This window comes from Oreochromis aureus, linkage group 9 (assembly GCF_013358895.1).
Source record: "Oreochromis aureus strain Israel breed Guangdong linkage group 9, ZZ_aureus, whole genome shotgun sequence".
NCBI classification, from domain to species: domain Eukaryota; kingdom Metazoa; phylum Chordata; class Actinopteri; order Cichliformes; family Cichlidae; genus Oreochromis; species Oreochromis aureus.
This window is the reverse complement of record NC_052950.1, coordinates 37,243,195-37,258,115: the sequence shown is the minus strand read 5'-3', so window position 1 is coordinate 37,258,115 and position 14,921 is coordinate 37,243,195. Positions and strand designations below refer to the sequence as shown.

Here is a 14,921-nt window from a genome sequence, read left to right as displayed (position 1 = left end):
CACATGCTAACTCGACACAGCCTTTCAGTTCACTTCATCTTTATTTAAGCCCTAATAGGAAATCAGTGAAGGGTATTTAAAAAAAACAGCACATGTAAAATCACTTCGGCATGTTGTGGCAAAAAGAGACATTTTTACACTTACATTTCAAGCGTTTAGCTGACACACTCCAGAGAGACTCACAATGAGGGAACAAGTCAAAAAGCCTCGGTTCCTCGATCACCAGCTTCACACTGAAGACATTTCCATTTCACATTTGAGCTGCTGCTTTTATCTGCACTGACTAAGAGCTGAAAATCACAGAAAAGTATACTAAATTGACTGTCTCGCAGTTCTCTTTTGTTCTCTGTGCTAAACTTCGACCTCTGCCCAGCCAACAAACTATACAAGACTATTTGCAAATTTAAGGTTGTTGGAGGTAGAATATCTGACTGTTTATCCCATCCAGGCTGTTTATCAAGAGCTTTGTAACACATAGACAAAAACTGGGCCAAACTCAAGAACTATCCTTTGTACTCTCTGCTATTTAAGCCATACTTCGACTAGCCTTCAACTGCTTTCTGCACTTTTACCTGATCATTTCCAGCATCTTAGGCCTTTCCATGTTCTCATTTAGCCATTTCACCTGCTAATCCTATAGTATAAAGCATCAATGTAATTTCTGGTTCTGAAAAGGGAAACCAACACAGAAGTGTCTTAAACTTGCATTACATTTTAAGGCCATCAGAGGGCGATAGCTGTGGTACAACAACACTTGTAGACCTGTAGAAAACGGCCCTCTGTTGGAACCTCTGTAAACACTTTCCTGATGAGTTCATGGTCTCAGTCACTCATTTCAGGTCATACTGTGGAAAACATTAAGTCAATTTAGCACATTTTGATCATACTAGATGTCAGAAAGTAGGCTTGTCCAGGATATGCTCATTGGCTACCGACCTGTGGTTGACAGGTGGTTGGCAGTACTTTATTGTTTCCAGCGTTTCAGGCCTGAGAGACTTCTTCAGCTCTGAAAACACTGATGGATTCCACTAGTGGGTTTGGCCCCATGGAGGCCAAATCATATGGATCAGACCATAGAGACCGAATGATGACGGCCTGGTTCCGAGGGAAGAATAGAAAATGTTTGCTTTCAAAATAAAAGTTAAACCTTTTGAAATGTGTTGGCTCCGTTGGCAGTGACACAACTTTTAGTTTGAAGACTAACGTTCTCTGTTTCAAGAATGCGTTCCTTTTTTCAAGTTCCAAATAACTCGCTCGGCAGTTGATGTCTTCACACAGGCTATTGATGAATGCAGCAATCTGCTAGCAACCAAAGCCCTCTTTGGTTGCTTTTGGGAACAATTTCACCTGACGACAAGCAACCTCCAGCAAGCTGCCAGCCAGTTGGGGACTGGGTGCTGCTAGGCTAGGGAGTTGGTGACTGGTCACTAGGCCTGTTTCACTGGGTCCTTATTAAAGTCACATATCAAGGTGGAAGTTGGGGTTGAAACACACGGGAGGAGCTGATGGTTTATCTGCTTACCTGTATTAAAATATCTGTTTCTTTATGATATGTATCTAAACAACTTATTTAACATGAAGTTTAACATACAGACAAAAATATTAGTAGAAAACAGAAATGTTCCGGTTGTACAATCTGCTCTTTTAGATTTGTTTTTTTTTTACGTAATACACTTGATAATTCTGCTTCTCTCCTCAGCTTTGTTGGCTGTGCTGCTCACTCTCCTGGTTGCCAGTCTCTGCCAAACAAGCCACTTCCATGTTGTCTAGATAGTTGTGTTTGGCATGTTTTCTCTCCAAAAGATACTCCCGAGAGCCTCTTTTGATCAGCTACCATTCCCTCTGAATGACACACACGGGAAACAAACTAAATCATCTGTGACAAGTAACCAGTTAGCCATTTTTTCCCAGTCAAAGCAGTTGGGTTTAATACAGTAACATGCTGGCGTATATACCGGTATACCAGGAGCAACTATAGTAAATTATGGGATTATGGGACAGTTCCCACTTTTACAGGTGTAGCTCGAAGCTAAAGTTATATTGAAAAGTTGGAGTACTTCTACTTCTTGTTGGGAATCCCTCTATAATGTACAACAGGCTACATAAGAAGACAGCAGGACCCGGGCACAGTAGCAAGAGTCACTCCCATATTGGCTGCGACTAACTAGACTCTAATTCTCTCCACTCCCCACAACGTGGGCTTTGTATCGAACTTGATCCAAATGTAAAGTGTTTATTGTCCGGTGTGAAATGTTCTCATTCCTTAACCTGTTCACGTTATTCAGCTTGTTCATCATGTGCACCATCCTGACAAACTGTTGCTTCATGGCCATGTCCGAGCCGGAGTACTGGGCCAAATACCTGGAGTAAGTACACCTGAGAACTTTTCTGTCTTCTAACATCAGCAACAGGCGATTTATGTAAATTCACATTTTATCAATGATGTGACTGGATATACATTTCTTTCAAGTCGTAGTAGCTATTGCAAAGTAATTCGAGGTAACAGAGGTAAATGGTGTGTTGTTTGTGTCAGTCACAGACCCTTAAACTAATATGCTGTTAATGTTCAAAGTGCACTGCTGCTGAATCAAAAAGTAAAAGCACATCTTTGATGCTTTGTGGACTTAATTCCATTTATTTCAATAGGACAGAGTTTTTTAAACTAAAGCTACCTTTGTAGCACATTCAGGGATCATTAGAAAAATGCATATTTTTGGTGAACAGACCCTTTAATGTACAGTAGTTCATCGCTGGTTTCCAGCTGTGGAGGCTGCTGCTGCTGCAGCTGCTCGGTCAGGCCTAACGTGACAGACTCTCTGCGCTCCCGCCTGTCTTTGTACGGTTGAATTGTCACGAGTCGGGTCAACTTGTTTCTGGGGACAAAATAAATAAGTGAAGGATGTGTGGTGGAGAGTTTTATGAATATTTATCCTGGCTCTCTCTTCCACCCGTCAGGCTTTCTTTCTTTTCTTCATTTTGTCTTTCTTTGTCCTTCACTTCTTACACATCCATAACTTTCTCTTTCTTTCTGCCCTTGCTCTTCGTCTGGACAAATATTTGTCGTATTTTCTTCCTTTACCTTGTTACTGTCCAGTTCTGTGCCCTCATCCTTCCTCTTTTTTCTATTTTTGTGATCCTTTCTTTTATTTTTGCTGTTTCTTTTCTATCCTTTTCATTTTGTTTCATCACAACATGACTCCCTTCCCCTCCAATACTGATAAACTTTATCATCCCTCGTTCAGGTACACCTTCACTGGTATCTACACGTTTGAGTCTCTCATTAAGATCCTGGCCAGAGGTTTCTGTGTGGGACCGTTCACCTTCCTGAGGGACCCGTGGAACTGGCTCGACTTCAGCGTCATTGTCATGGCGTGAGTCAAACACACACACACGCGCAGTATTATATAAAAGCTCAAAAGACTTAAGCGCTAAAGTAAAGTGAGAGTTGTTATAAATGAATGCCATGAACAGCTGTAATTAATCAGTTAACTTCCTGCATACTGCAGTACAGAGAGAGGATCTGAATGCTGTGACCACCCCTTGCCTTTTAAAGAGCACCAGTTCTCCGGAGTATACTTTCACACAGTATTTTGTCTGAACTTAGTTCTTTATGACTCTGCCTGGATGTTCTGGCTCTTTATGCTACTCTAGAATAAATTTGGGACCAATCAAATGGCTCCCTGATGGATTTGCACGTGGTTACGTGTACAGTTTGTTCTCAGTGACTGTAGAACAGCTGCAGATGGAGGTCAGCGTCTTTATGAATAACTCTAGGATTGTGAACTCTCACAGCAGACCTGCACGAAAAGCTGCAAACCGTGTTTATGTTTACTGAAAACCACTGAAACTCGATGGACCAAAAAGTCACAGGGTTTTATCTGTGGAACGTGAAAAGCACATAGGACATTTTGTCCCTTCATTAAATAACATGAGAATGAAAACAAAAAAATTTGCAACCAGTCTGTCTGTTGAGCAGGAGGTGGAAACTTGGTATCAGTGACACCACACAAACTACAAAAAGTTCCTTTGAGGTCAGCATAGCAGGCTTAAAGTTCAGCCAACGTTCAAGTGCCAACAACCGCAGTTCCTCTAGTGGCCACTTGAGGCTCCAAAGGTGAATCAGTCCCCATAGACCAGGGGTCTGCAACCTTTAACAACCAAAGAGCCATTTGGACCCGGTTTCCACGCAAAAGAAAACACTGGGAGCCGCAAATACTTTTTGAAATCTAAAATGAAGATAACACTGTATATATTGTTTTTTGTGCTTTGTGTGAACAACTAAAGTAAGTAAAGTTTATTTATTAAGCGCTTTTCACAGACAGGCAGTCACAAAGCGCTGTACACAAATATTAAAATAAACAATACAATCAATAGACATTATACACAATGTAAAAGATCAAATGTAAATAATGTAAAGAATATAAAATACATAGATCAACAAAAGGCTTGTTTGAACAGAAAGGTTTTTAACTGCTTTTTAAAAGAATCCACAGAGAAACTAAGGTGTGTTGCTTATAAAATCCATGAAGTGCTACAGAGAAAATTACATTTTATTTATGTAATTAACACATTTTGAGCTCTTAAAGAAATATAACGAAACCAAAGACACCCAGCTGAACTAAAATGATCCATGTAGCAAACAAAAACTGTTGTGAGCACCTCCCTTATATCACCTTTGGGCTTTTGGAGCCTTGACCTGACTTTTAAAAAGTAATTGGAAAAAAGCACTATGCTGCTGAAAAAAAAAAAAGCAAAATTCTGCCTAAATATGTATTTTACCTGGTTAATGTGTGTGGCGGGGCGTGGTCTGCAGTGCCGCTGCAGGGGAGGCGGACGCACCTGAGCGGCACCCGCAATCACGCCTCGCCGCCTTAAAGTCTGTGCTCTCTCTGCTGTTGTGTTGTCGGGCTGTGAGCTGAAAAGCTACAGCCGGCTGTATGCGTACAGCAACCGTGTGTGAAAAGTGGTCAATAAAGAGATGCTGAAAAGCATGTTCATGCAAACATCGTCGGGTCTGCCGTGATATGTTTACAATGAGACTTCTGGTCCCAAACCTCGGCTCACAGCGTCTGCTAATCGGGGCTTTCATCTTTACGCAGGACTGTAAACTGTCATCTGTGAGGCGTGAGCGGTGTTTGTTTTTAACATAGTTCACGGTGGAGAACAGCTGCCGACATAATTTGGATCCAGATCCATAATTGGCCTACCTGGGGTTGAAAGTCTCGATAAATGCACGGCGTTTCAGCGGGTACACCGGCTTCCGCGAGTGCGACGCTTATTTTGAGCGATGAAATATAATTTTATTTATATTTCAAAATCACACTAATCTTCCAATTTAGAACTACAAGTTAAAAAAAAAAAAGAACTAAACACAAATAAAATGCACTTCAGCTAAATACTTCTTCTATTTTCCCAAACCACCCGGAGCCGCACTATAAGGACTAAAGAGCCGCAGGTTGCCGACCCCTGGACTAGACTCATGTTGAAATGTTCAGATTTACATAATAAACACATTTGCAGCCTGATGCAAAATCATTTCAATTTAGTTAAGGCTTAAAGTTTGCATTATTGGGGGCGTGGCCTCTTTGACTGACAGGTAGATGGTGACACAGGCGGCTGCTAGGCTTCACCTCAGCTAACTGGAGTTCTTGAACTGGACCTCTGGACAGCCCTTTACCCTGTGCTTCAGCCAAAAACTGTGTCCATTTTTATCCAGGGCCTTGATGCTATATCTCTATCCTCTGATCACTAATGTGCAGGTTCTGGTTGCAAATGATATTATCAGTATAAAATGGAAAATCCAGTTTCCAAGGTGCTGTGGTAACTGTTTCATGTGGTGATCAGAAAAACTAACAATGGGTTGTGAAAGTTGAATGCACTCTGTGACGATCGGCTGATGTGACAGTGGCAGCAGGACCATGTGATGAAATAGCAGAACACCACTCATCCACCTGCCGTTCAAAGTGTGGCACCACCAAAGTCTAAACCTCAGTTCTTACATGAAAGTTGGAGTTTGAGTAACGGCAGCATCACAGATGAAGTTCAGCTTGTGTTTTTAGAAAAACGCTTCTCTTACACATGAACATTTTAGCAAGTTCATTTTCACAAACCAAGAAAAAAAGATGAAAACAGAAGAAAACTGCTTGGATATAAAACAAGCAGATTGAGGCGGTGGGCTGATAAAACATGGCCTTGTTGGGTACACATTTTAAAACTCAAACAATAAAAGATTACCAGGAAATTGTAGTGATTCTGCTATTTCATGCTTTTAATGGAATAAAAAAATAAATAAATCTGCAGAAATGACCAGAGTTAATCAGACAGCATTTTCCATTTTTGAAGAGAGGCTCAGAGTTGCAGAGCGGCGTGGATGACGTGACTCAGTTGTTGTTCTGAGCGGATTAATGCTGTAGAATTAAAGAATAAAGGCGTGTCTCACATGAACTTACAGATATATGTTCAGTTTCCAAAGCTAAGCAGAAGACACATTTGCAGAGTAAGGAGAAAGTCTGACTTTGTGCTGCCTGTTCAAACTCTACACCGTTAATAAGCATAAGCCTGACCAGTGACAACTATCGCTGCTTCTTGAGCTTCGTCTTCACTGGTAATAAATGACACAGTACATTACACTTATTTACTGATTCTTGCGCTCGCCTCTGCTAAGTTCCTCAGCATAATATACCTTTCACTGCTAAATCAGCTTCTACAGCCAGAATGTTTCCACGACTAATAAACTGAAACTTCTTATGATGACGATCATACACATACAGCCTGTATCGTTTTACTGAATGTAGCCTTGGAGACGTGGTTTCCTCTCTCTCAGAGTAAAACCTGCACCTCCTTCTGCACCAAACATATCGGCTTCTTCTCCAAGCTTCACGAAGCTCAGCTTTGAGGTTTGGGTGTAATCGTACTGACGAGCAGACAAACATACATGGAGGAATAGCATGACATCCTGAAATGGGACAATTTCCCTACAAAGGGCTTACTTTTGAAATCTTAATTATACTTTATAACTATATAGTTGTGTAACATTTTGAAAGCTGGACTTTCACTTGGCTAAAGCATCTACTTTCACCGTTCCCCACATACTACTGCAGAGGTGGGGTGACTGGAAAAGTGGTGGAGCCATTTTTAAGGGCGGGAACAAGCTCAGCCTGTACACAATATGCTTTTTAGCTAACTTTTCAATACATTTTCATTCGATTTTAAACAAACGAACAACCTCTATTTGTCACATACACAATTATACAGAGTACAACATGTAGTGAAATGTTTGTGTCCGAGCTGCGGACATAGCCGCGCCATTCCAGGCCTTGGTTTTTAGCATGGAGGGTCTAGCCAGGACCCTTACTGGATACTGGGTGGGAATCAAACTTGTGACTCGTGCTCCAAAGATGCATAGTCTTACCACTACACTATCCACTATCCAATGAGCGCTCCTAATACTTTAAAGATTCACTGTGAGCCTCTTTTTTTCCAACACAGCTCTGTAAGTGGACTTTAAACTCATGTTTTTCAGTGACAGATTCACTGGAGTCAAAGAATCAGTGATTTTTCTTTCACCCTCTCCTGAGGGCTGCTTATCAGCAGCTCATTAGAGACAAAAGATTCGTCTTCCTTGATTTTCCTTTTGCTTTTTGATGCTTTTCTAAACAACCTTGAGATTTCTTTTCACACCAAGGTCATCGTCACCTGACCAATCCAACCTCTGATGAAATGTTTTGTGAAGCCATTATCTCTGACTCTGGACTTCATCTGTTTTCTTTTGCTAAAGGACAGAGTCGTGGGTGCTGGAGGGATATTGGCTGCACTTTTTGTGGATACAAATGAGCGTTCATCACTCGGGCATTTAATTAGAGAGATTTGGAGAATGAGAGTTGGAACAACCAAATTAATTTTGCTCTCTTTATAGTCTTCGCGCTTGTGTTCTGCAGGTCTTTTTCATTTTATTTCATGGAATGCGTTGCACTCACATACACACCACAAAGGAGAATTTCTTAAGACTGCCTGCTCTTGCTAGTATAGGATTTTGTTTTTAATGACTATGTTTAAAATCTTGTTTTGTTGTGCAGGTTATTGATTTTTTTAACTTAACTTGAGAACACCCTTCTCTTTCTAAAACACATTTGTCATGTATACTAAAAATAGTTTTTTAGGAAAAACATCACATTAACTGAGGTGACATAAATACCTTCAGCAATATTGACTGAATACTTCTTTTAAATTGAGGAAATACAAATTAAAATCATTCAAATAAACATCAACAGAAAGAAACAATAAAAAGCACAAAAGAAATGTTGCCAACAAAAGAGACAGCAGGGCTAAAGCAGGATGAGTGAATATTTTATTGGCTGGATGCTACTTTTAGTGAATAAAGCCATTTTACTGTGTTTTCATGGAACAAAAACAGTGAAGTGGTTTCCTCAGTGACACCCTTGCATTTCCCAAATTACAGGTTTAAAAAGCACGAGGCTTCTCAAACCCCCTCAGCACATAATTGACTGTCAAACCATCAATTCAAGTCAAGAAAAAGACTCCAAAGCTCTGAGCCTCTTATTCCTTAACAATGTCGGTGACGCCCCCTCTACGAGCGACGGCCTGCCGCTTTGTTTCACAAAGAAAAAGAGCGTGACCCATCCACATCGGTAATTGACTGACTGATGGAAAATCGCTGCAGTTTGGTTTGCTTTGTTATGAGGTGGTGATCAATCAGAGAGTCGAGGAGCAGTAGGCCTGCAGCGAGGGTCGCCGGCTGGTAGATGAACCGTCAGAATGAAGCAATCGGATCAATAGATGACCCTGAGGCTCGGCTCATGGGTTACTGCGCGGTGTAATGAAGCTCCGTCACCCCTGCCGTGCACACTCAGTAAATTGAAACATTTCATGAAGGTGCCCTCAGATGATGGGACGCCGAGTCACATAGTACAACCCTGACGATCTCCCGTGAAATCCCCCAGAGGGAAAAATGGCCTCACTTAAAGGAGAAACTCCCCATTAAATACAAAGATGATCCAAATTCCTGTCTGCGTTTAGCGAGTCAGAGGGTTTAAGAAAACGGAGCTGTTGTCTGGATTACATTCACTGATTCGACCATGTAAGGAAAGTGAAGTCTTTGGCATTCCAGAGCAGAACCACGTGAACATTTAAGTGTATAATCATACATTTTGAAGACAGTTCTAGAGTTATTGGAAGAGTTGCAATTTCAGTAACTCTCAGTGCATCAACTATAAAATTAAGAGAAAAAAATTATAGTTGGAGTTGTGAAACATTCAGTCGTGATTGGCATGAAGAGCCAGCGCCGGAGTGGGAGCTAAACAACAGTGAGAGCTCACACAGAAGAAATGAAAACGAGTAAAATAAGACAACAGTTTCCTTACTCCACCTTCCTCCATCTCTCCATATCTCATTCATCACACACACACTGAGGGACGTCCTGCAGTCAGATGGATCTTTAGCAGGACAGGAACACATAAGTCACCTCTTCATACATGAGACACACACACACACACACACACACACACACACACACACACACACACTGAGAGTGAAGAACATGTTAAGTGCATATGTCAATACAAACACACACAAAATGTCTCAATGAACACACACACAAGCACTCCGCCGCTGACACATCACCCTTATGCTCCAGAGCTTTATTAAAACCAGCGTGATGGTCAGTAAACACACACACACACACACACACTTTTTGATTGATGCTTTTGACCCCTCCCACCGAGTCAGGATTCCCATAGTAACCAAGATCATTTCACACACACCCATCCTCACACGCACACACACCCCTGTGTTACTGATATTGCTGGAGTAATGACATGTTAATGGCTGCCATCACCACACCGGCAGCAGCAGCAGACGCCACAGTCATTTCCACAGCATTAAAGCTGCAACGTTTGATACGTCGTATTGATCCATTTATCACACTAAATCATCCACGATTTAATTAAAACACATTTGAAATTACTACTGTAAAGAAACGAAGCACTAATGGAGCTGAACAAGCACCGTCACATGATCTCCTTTATTCTTCAGTGGAAACTGAGTGAGATTTAAAGCAGAATATTCTTCTTTTATAGCACAAAACAGATGGAGGGCGCTCAGATTTAATGATGCAAATTCTAGAGGTATAAAATGATATTCACACTGGGAGAAGAAGAAATTCTGCAGCAAAGACAAAAGGTTGAAAACTTTGCTGGTTGATGAGGATTTAGAGAAAAGACAAATAGATAAAGGCTTTAAATGACAGACCTGGACTACAGTCAGTACTTTAAAAATCATAAATATGATCAGTAAAAATGAACTTTGTCCAAACTTGTGATACTAGAGAAAAGAGGAGAGTAACGTTTCTGATGCAGGAGTTCCTATTTAAATAAACATCTGTTTGAAAATGAAGGGAACTGAAGGTTTTTATGGTCCACATAATAACTGCTAAATAATCTGAGAATTTGAGGCTTATTTACCAGTATTTATTACTAGCTTTTTTTTTTTTTTTTTTTAAAAGCTGCTTTGTATTTTGGTCTTCAGATGCAAATATGCAGTGCATAAAGAAACAGGGATGCAGTGTTACCCATACATCATTTTTCTCACTTTAAACAGGGCAAGAAGGGATTTAATCTAATTTCATATTCTCATGATTACATTATTAAAAAGATACAGTAAGAAAACAACAAACAACAACAATAAAACAACCAATGAGGTACATTCACACGAGGTCTGAACTGGTTCTTTGAGCCCTCCATTGTGAAGTGTCTCTGCTGCCACTGCTTCCATCAGCTGGTCGTGACTTCTTGCATCTAAACAGCGTGTTCAGACTGCCACACCTCCCTACGCTTCCTTGGTAATTCAATCAGCCTGACAGTCAAATCCAGTGAAATATGAGCCGTAATGGAGGGCCGTTAGCAGCTGGATATCAAATGTCTTGATCTAACTGGGGGCCCAAAATGGCCGCTGTTGCCTGGCGCCTTTTGGCTCTCAGGGCTTCGTCTGACTCGATCTAAAGAGGGCATTCACAGCTTGGGTGTGGCTTATGTCTCTTGTTATATACTTTTTTTTAGGTTCTTTGCTTTATATCGAGTGCAAGAGCAGATTTTAGTAGGTTTTTCCCCCTAAGAGATTCATACTGTGGATGTTAATGTAAGAATAAAAAGTACTTTTATTCTAAGTTTACTTTGTCTAGACTGCAGCTTGATTGTATTGATGAGTTTTAATAGGTATAAAAACGAAAGGAAACACTGTTGCTGAGATGCCTGAAATTCCTTTTTTGTTATCCAGGATTGTCTTCTGTTATCCGTCTATATCACCAACACTTTTGGAAAATCGCCTCCATGACTAGCAGTTTAGCAGGTGCTGATAATCAAAAACACTGCAAAGTTTGGCAGCTTCCTGGTCTGGAGTGTTCAGGTGTATTTTAACACAACCTGACCACAAAGTTTTGCAAAGCTGGATTTGAACAAACCAAAAATCTTTTGAATAATCTCCTTTGGATAGACCAAAGTGAAGATGTTAAGCTATAATAGACAGCACTTCATTTGGAGAAAACCAAATACAGCATCTTCGGACAAACACCAACTCTAAAGCACGGTAGTGGAGGCGTGATGATTTGGAGTCATTGCAGTCATTGTGTTCTGTATACCAAAGCATTCTAGACTCAAATGTGAAGCCGTCTATTTGATGCCTAAGGCTTGACTAAAACTGGTCCCTGGTTCCAAGCACGGCATCTACAACAGAATGGTTGAAAAAGAAAATAATCAAGGTGGTGCAATGACACAATCAAAGTCCAGACCTCAACCTGGCTTAAATGCTCAGACAGATCATCAAAGGTTAACGTAGTGGCCACAAACCTCAATGAGCAAATCAGTGTTGTGAAGAAGACTGGGTCAGAATTCCTCCACCATTTGATAAACTGATAAAGTCATACTGGAAACAATTACTTAACATCAACTGCTAAAGGTGGTTCTACAAGCTTCTGAATAATTCGGTGGTGTACTTGATTTTCCACCGGTCTGCATAGAGTCCCAGAAAAAACTTTTTCATATGGCTGCATCAATTTCAAGAAACCTAAAATGTAGTCAGGGCTAACTGTAGCCAGTTTTAGCTTGCACTGATATGTTGAACTAGTTGCCTCAGTTGCATAATTGTTTTGGGGGGGTTTTGCAACTGCTAGAAAATGTTGATCAATGAAAATCTGATCTTTCAAGCTATAATTCTGAGCTGAATCTTAGCTTAAAATGTAGGTAATATGTTTTGTTTTTTAAGGAGCAGGTAAGCTCAATAGATAATAATAACAGGTTTTCGCAATTATTTGGATGTAGTGTGGATCATTTAGGATTGACTTATGATTATTAAACAGTAAAAAAGGTAACAGTTAAACACAGAATAATGTGATGTTTAGCAAATTTATAACCAAAATGTAAACTTGCTGTATACTTGACTTTCTTTAAATCCTTTCTGAAACTTTTCCTTTACAGGTGTTAACGGTACACCTTGATTGCATTAGAGTGTATAGGGCTCACATATTCCAAATAGGTCAATTTTGGGTGGTTTAAAATCACGGCAGTATTTTCAGACTTTGTTGTGTTTCTCTTCCTTTGTTGTTTGTTGACAACCATCACACTGCCCCCTACAGGCTGTTAACAGAGTTTATCAAAGTAGGGAACCTGCAGGCGCTGAGAACCTTTAGAGTGCTGAGAGCCCTGAAAACTATCTCAGTCATCCCAGGTAAGGGCTCACCACCACCACCAGGGGGCGACAAGAGACAAAAAACAAACAAACTAGGAAACGATCGTAATCGCGTTGTGAACGTCCTCTCTTGTTCGTCCCATGTCTGCCGTGTCTTGCAGCTCCAGACCCCACCCACTTCCCATTCCTTGCCCAGTCGGGGACCACGGGTGCAATCACCTAATCTGCATTAAAGAAACAGTAAAGAAGGAAAAGTCAGATATGTCTAAAGGTTGTTAACAGGAGAATCGACGGCAACAAAATGCCTTCAAGTTGGGATATTTGCTAAAAAAAAAATCTGGGTGTATTTATTATCTCTTTAACCCTCCATGGGTTTATAAGAGAGATAGTGTCAAACTAATTGGATAATAATTAAATACTAATTTTATCCATAATTTTTAAAGATTATTTTTTATGGAACTTTTTTAGAAGTATTGATGCACTAAACTGGTTAATTCAGTGTCCATTCCAGAGCCAAACACAAACAAAAGCATTTTTCATGATGAACTCTTAAAAACATGTCCTTTTTGCTGGATTTCTGTCTTTTTCTGGCACAGAACTGAACATTTACAGGATTAAGTTAGACAAAAGCAACCCAAAGGCATTTGTTTTGGTTCTGGTATACGATCTTGAAAACACCACTCTCACATTTAAAATGTAACTATTTATCAGTTAAAGTTTATTATGAGAATACCCGAACATTCTATGTGAAAAAAACGTACAGGCATGAAAATATTAAAGTGCGTGACTGAGTTGCCTTTTCTCCGGTTTATATCCACATCCAAAGCTTTAAATATCTGATTTCCCCTTCTTAACAGTCGAGTCTCTGGCTTGACCCTCCAGTGTTGCCATTCGACCTGGCCTGTCTCTACTGTATTTCTCTCTGTCTCTTGCTGTATCTCCACCTTTCTATCCCTCTGTGCTGGCTTGCTGTTCAGTGTGGTCATACCCTTCTGTGTGTGTCTGTTTTTGTGCTTTTGTCTCTCGGCTTGTTGCAGATATGTGACTGAGTTTGTGGACCTGGGTAATGTGTCAGCCTTAAGGACGTTCAGGGTGCTGCGAGCGCTCAAAACCATCTCTGTCATCCCAGGTGAGACCGCGAATGCAGGGGAGTGAATACGAAATGCACTCCTCCCAATCTGCTGGAAGCACTAAGTGGCTGTGTTTGAAATCTCACCCTGCATACTACCTACTGATGGCTCTCTACTTCATAACAACCACTTTAACAAAGTAAACAGAGGTAGTATGCAGGAGGAAGCACCAAGGTTTTTATGGTAATTGGTTGTGAGTGGAAAACAGAGGCTTAGCAAACAGAAACAGCTCTTGGCCATGAGTCAAGTAATGGCACATGGGAAAGGACTTCCAATATTTAATGCTTCACTATACAAATCAACATAAATTCATACTTAGCTTTAGAAAACACAACTATCGTCTACAAGGTGTGATCACCAACTTTTACAAGACTCAAAAAAACATACCTGATTTAAATTTGGTTAAGCGTCCCTTCAAGGCCATATCCTTGTGCATCTCTGGACCTCCACCAGCTGTTATCCCAATTAGCATTCCCCAGAACACCACAGCTCACTGAAACTTTGTCCTCTTCCCATAAACCAATTCAAATTGTAGGCTAGGGATCAGTGTTACCACCAAATGGTCTAAAAATAGCAGTAGACATGCTGGGAGTGGTCCAAGGTCACACTAAGGGACTACCTGAAAAAGGTTAAAGGTCTAATTTAAATCAGTCGTGATTTTTGAATGTTCATTTTTTTTCATAAAGTTGCAAAACTTTATGATTGTACCTCGTAGAAGTGCACCAAATGCTTGCTCAGTAACATCATGTCAGTGCTAAATTCTGCAATAAATGTAGGATAATAATCCTACATGCACATAAGTTAATAAACTAAAACAGAAGATATGCCATCATGTGAGCGACTGGGATAATATTCTGATCCTGTGACAAGGAGGATAGAGTGTAAGTAATTCTTTTTCCACTGCAGAAATTTGAATAACACACAAAGTGGGACAAACAGATTCAGAACTGACCACCTGGTGGGTCCCTTCACCCCTTCTGTTGCCTTTGCTGTGGAAAATTCACTAGACTCACTACTTGATGGGGTATTGTGGGCATAAAATTTCCTGGGGGGGGCGGTATTTGTTTTCTTGGACAAAGACATTTGTCTGTTCAG

At 40.6% G+C, this 14,921-nt stretch overlaps 1 protein-coding gene across 1 annotated transcript in view; it reads left to right on the top strand.

Annotated features, from left to right (window-relative positions):
* Positions 1–14,921, top strand: part of LOC116323494 (sodium channel protein type 4 subunit alpha-like) — a 245,376-nt gene that overhangs the window by 73,343 nt on the left and 157,112 nt on the right. Inside the window, exons 5-7 of the mRNA XM_039617215.1 lie at positions 2,277–2,366; positions 3,243–3,371; positions 13,734–13,825. Coding sequence (XP_039473149.1) covers positions 2,277–2,366; positions 3,243–3,371; positions 13,734–13,825 — 311 coding nt within the window. The remainder of the gene's footprint in view (positions 1–2,276; positions 2,367–3,242; positions 3,372–13,733; positions 13,826–14,921) is intronic.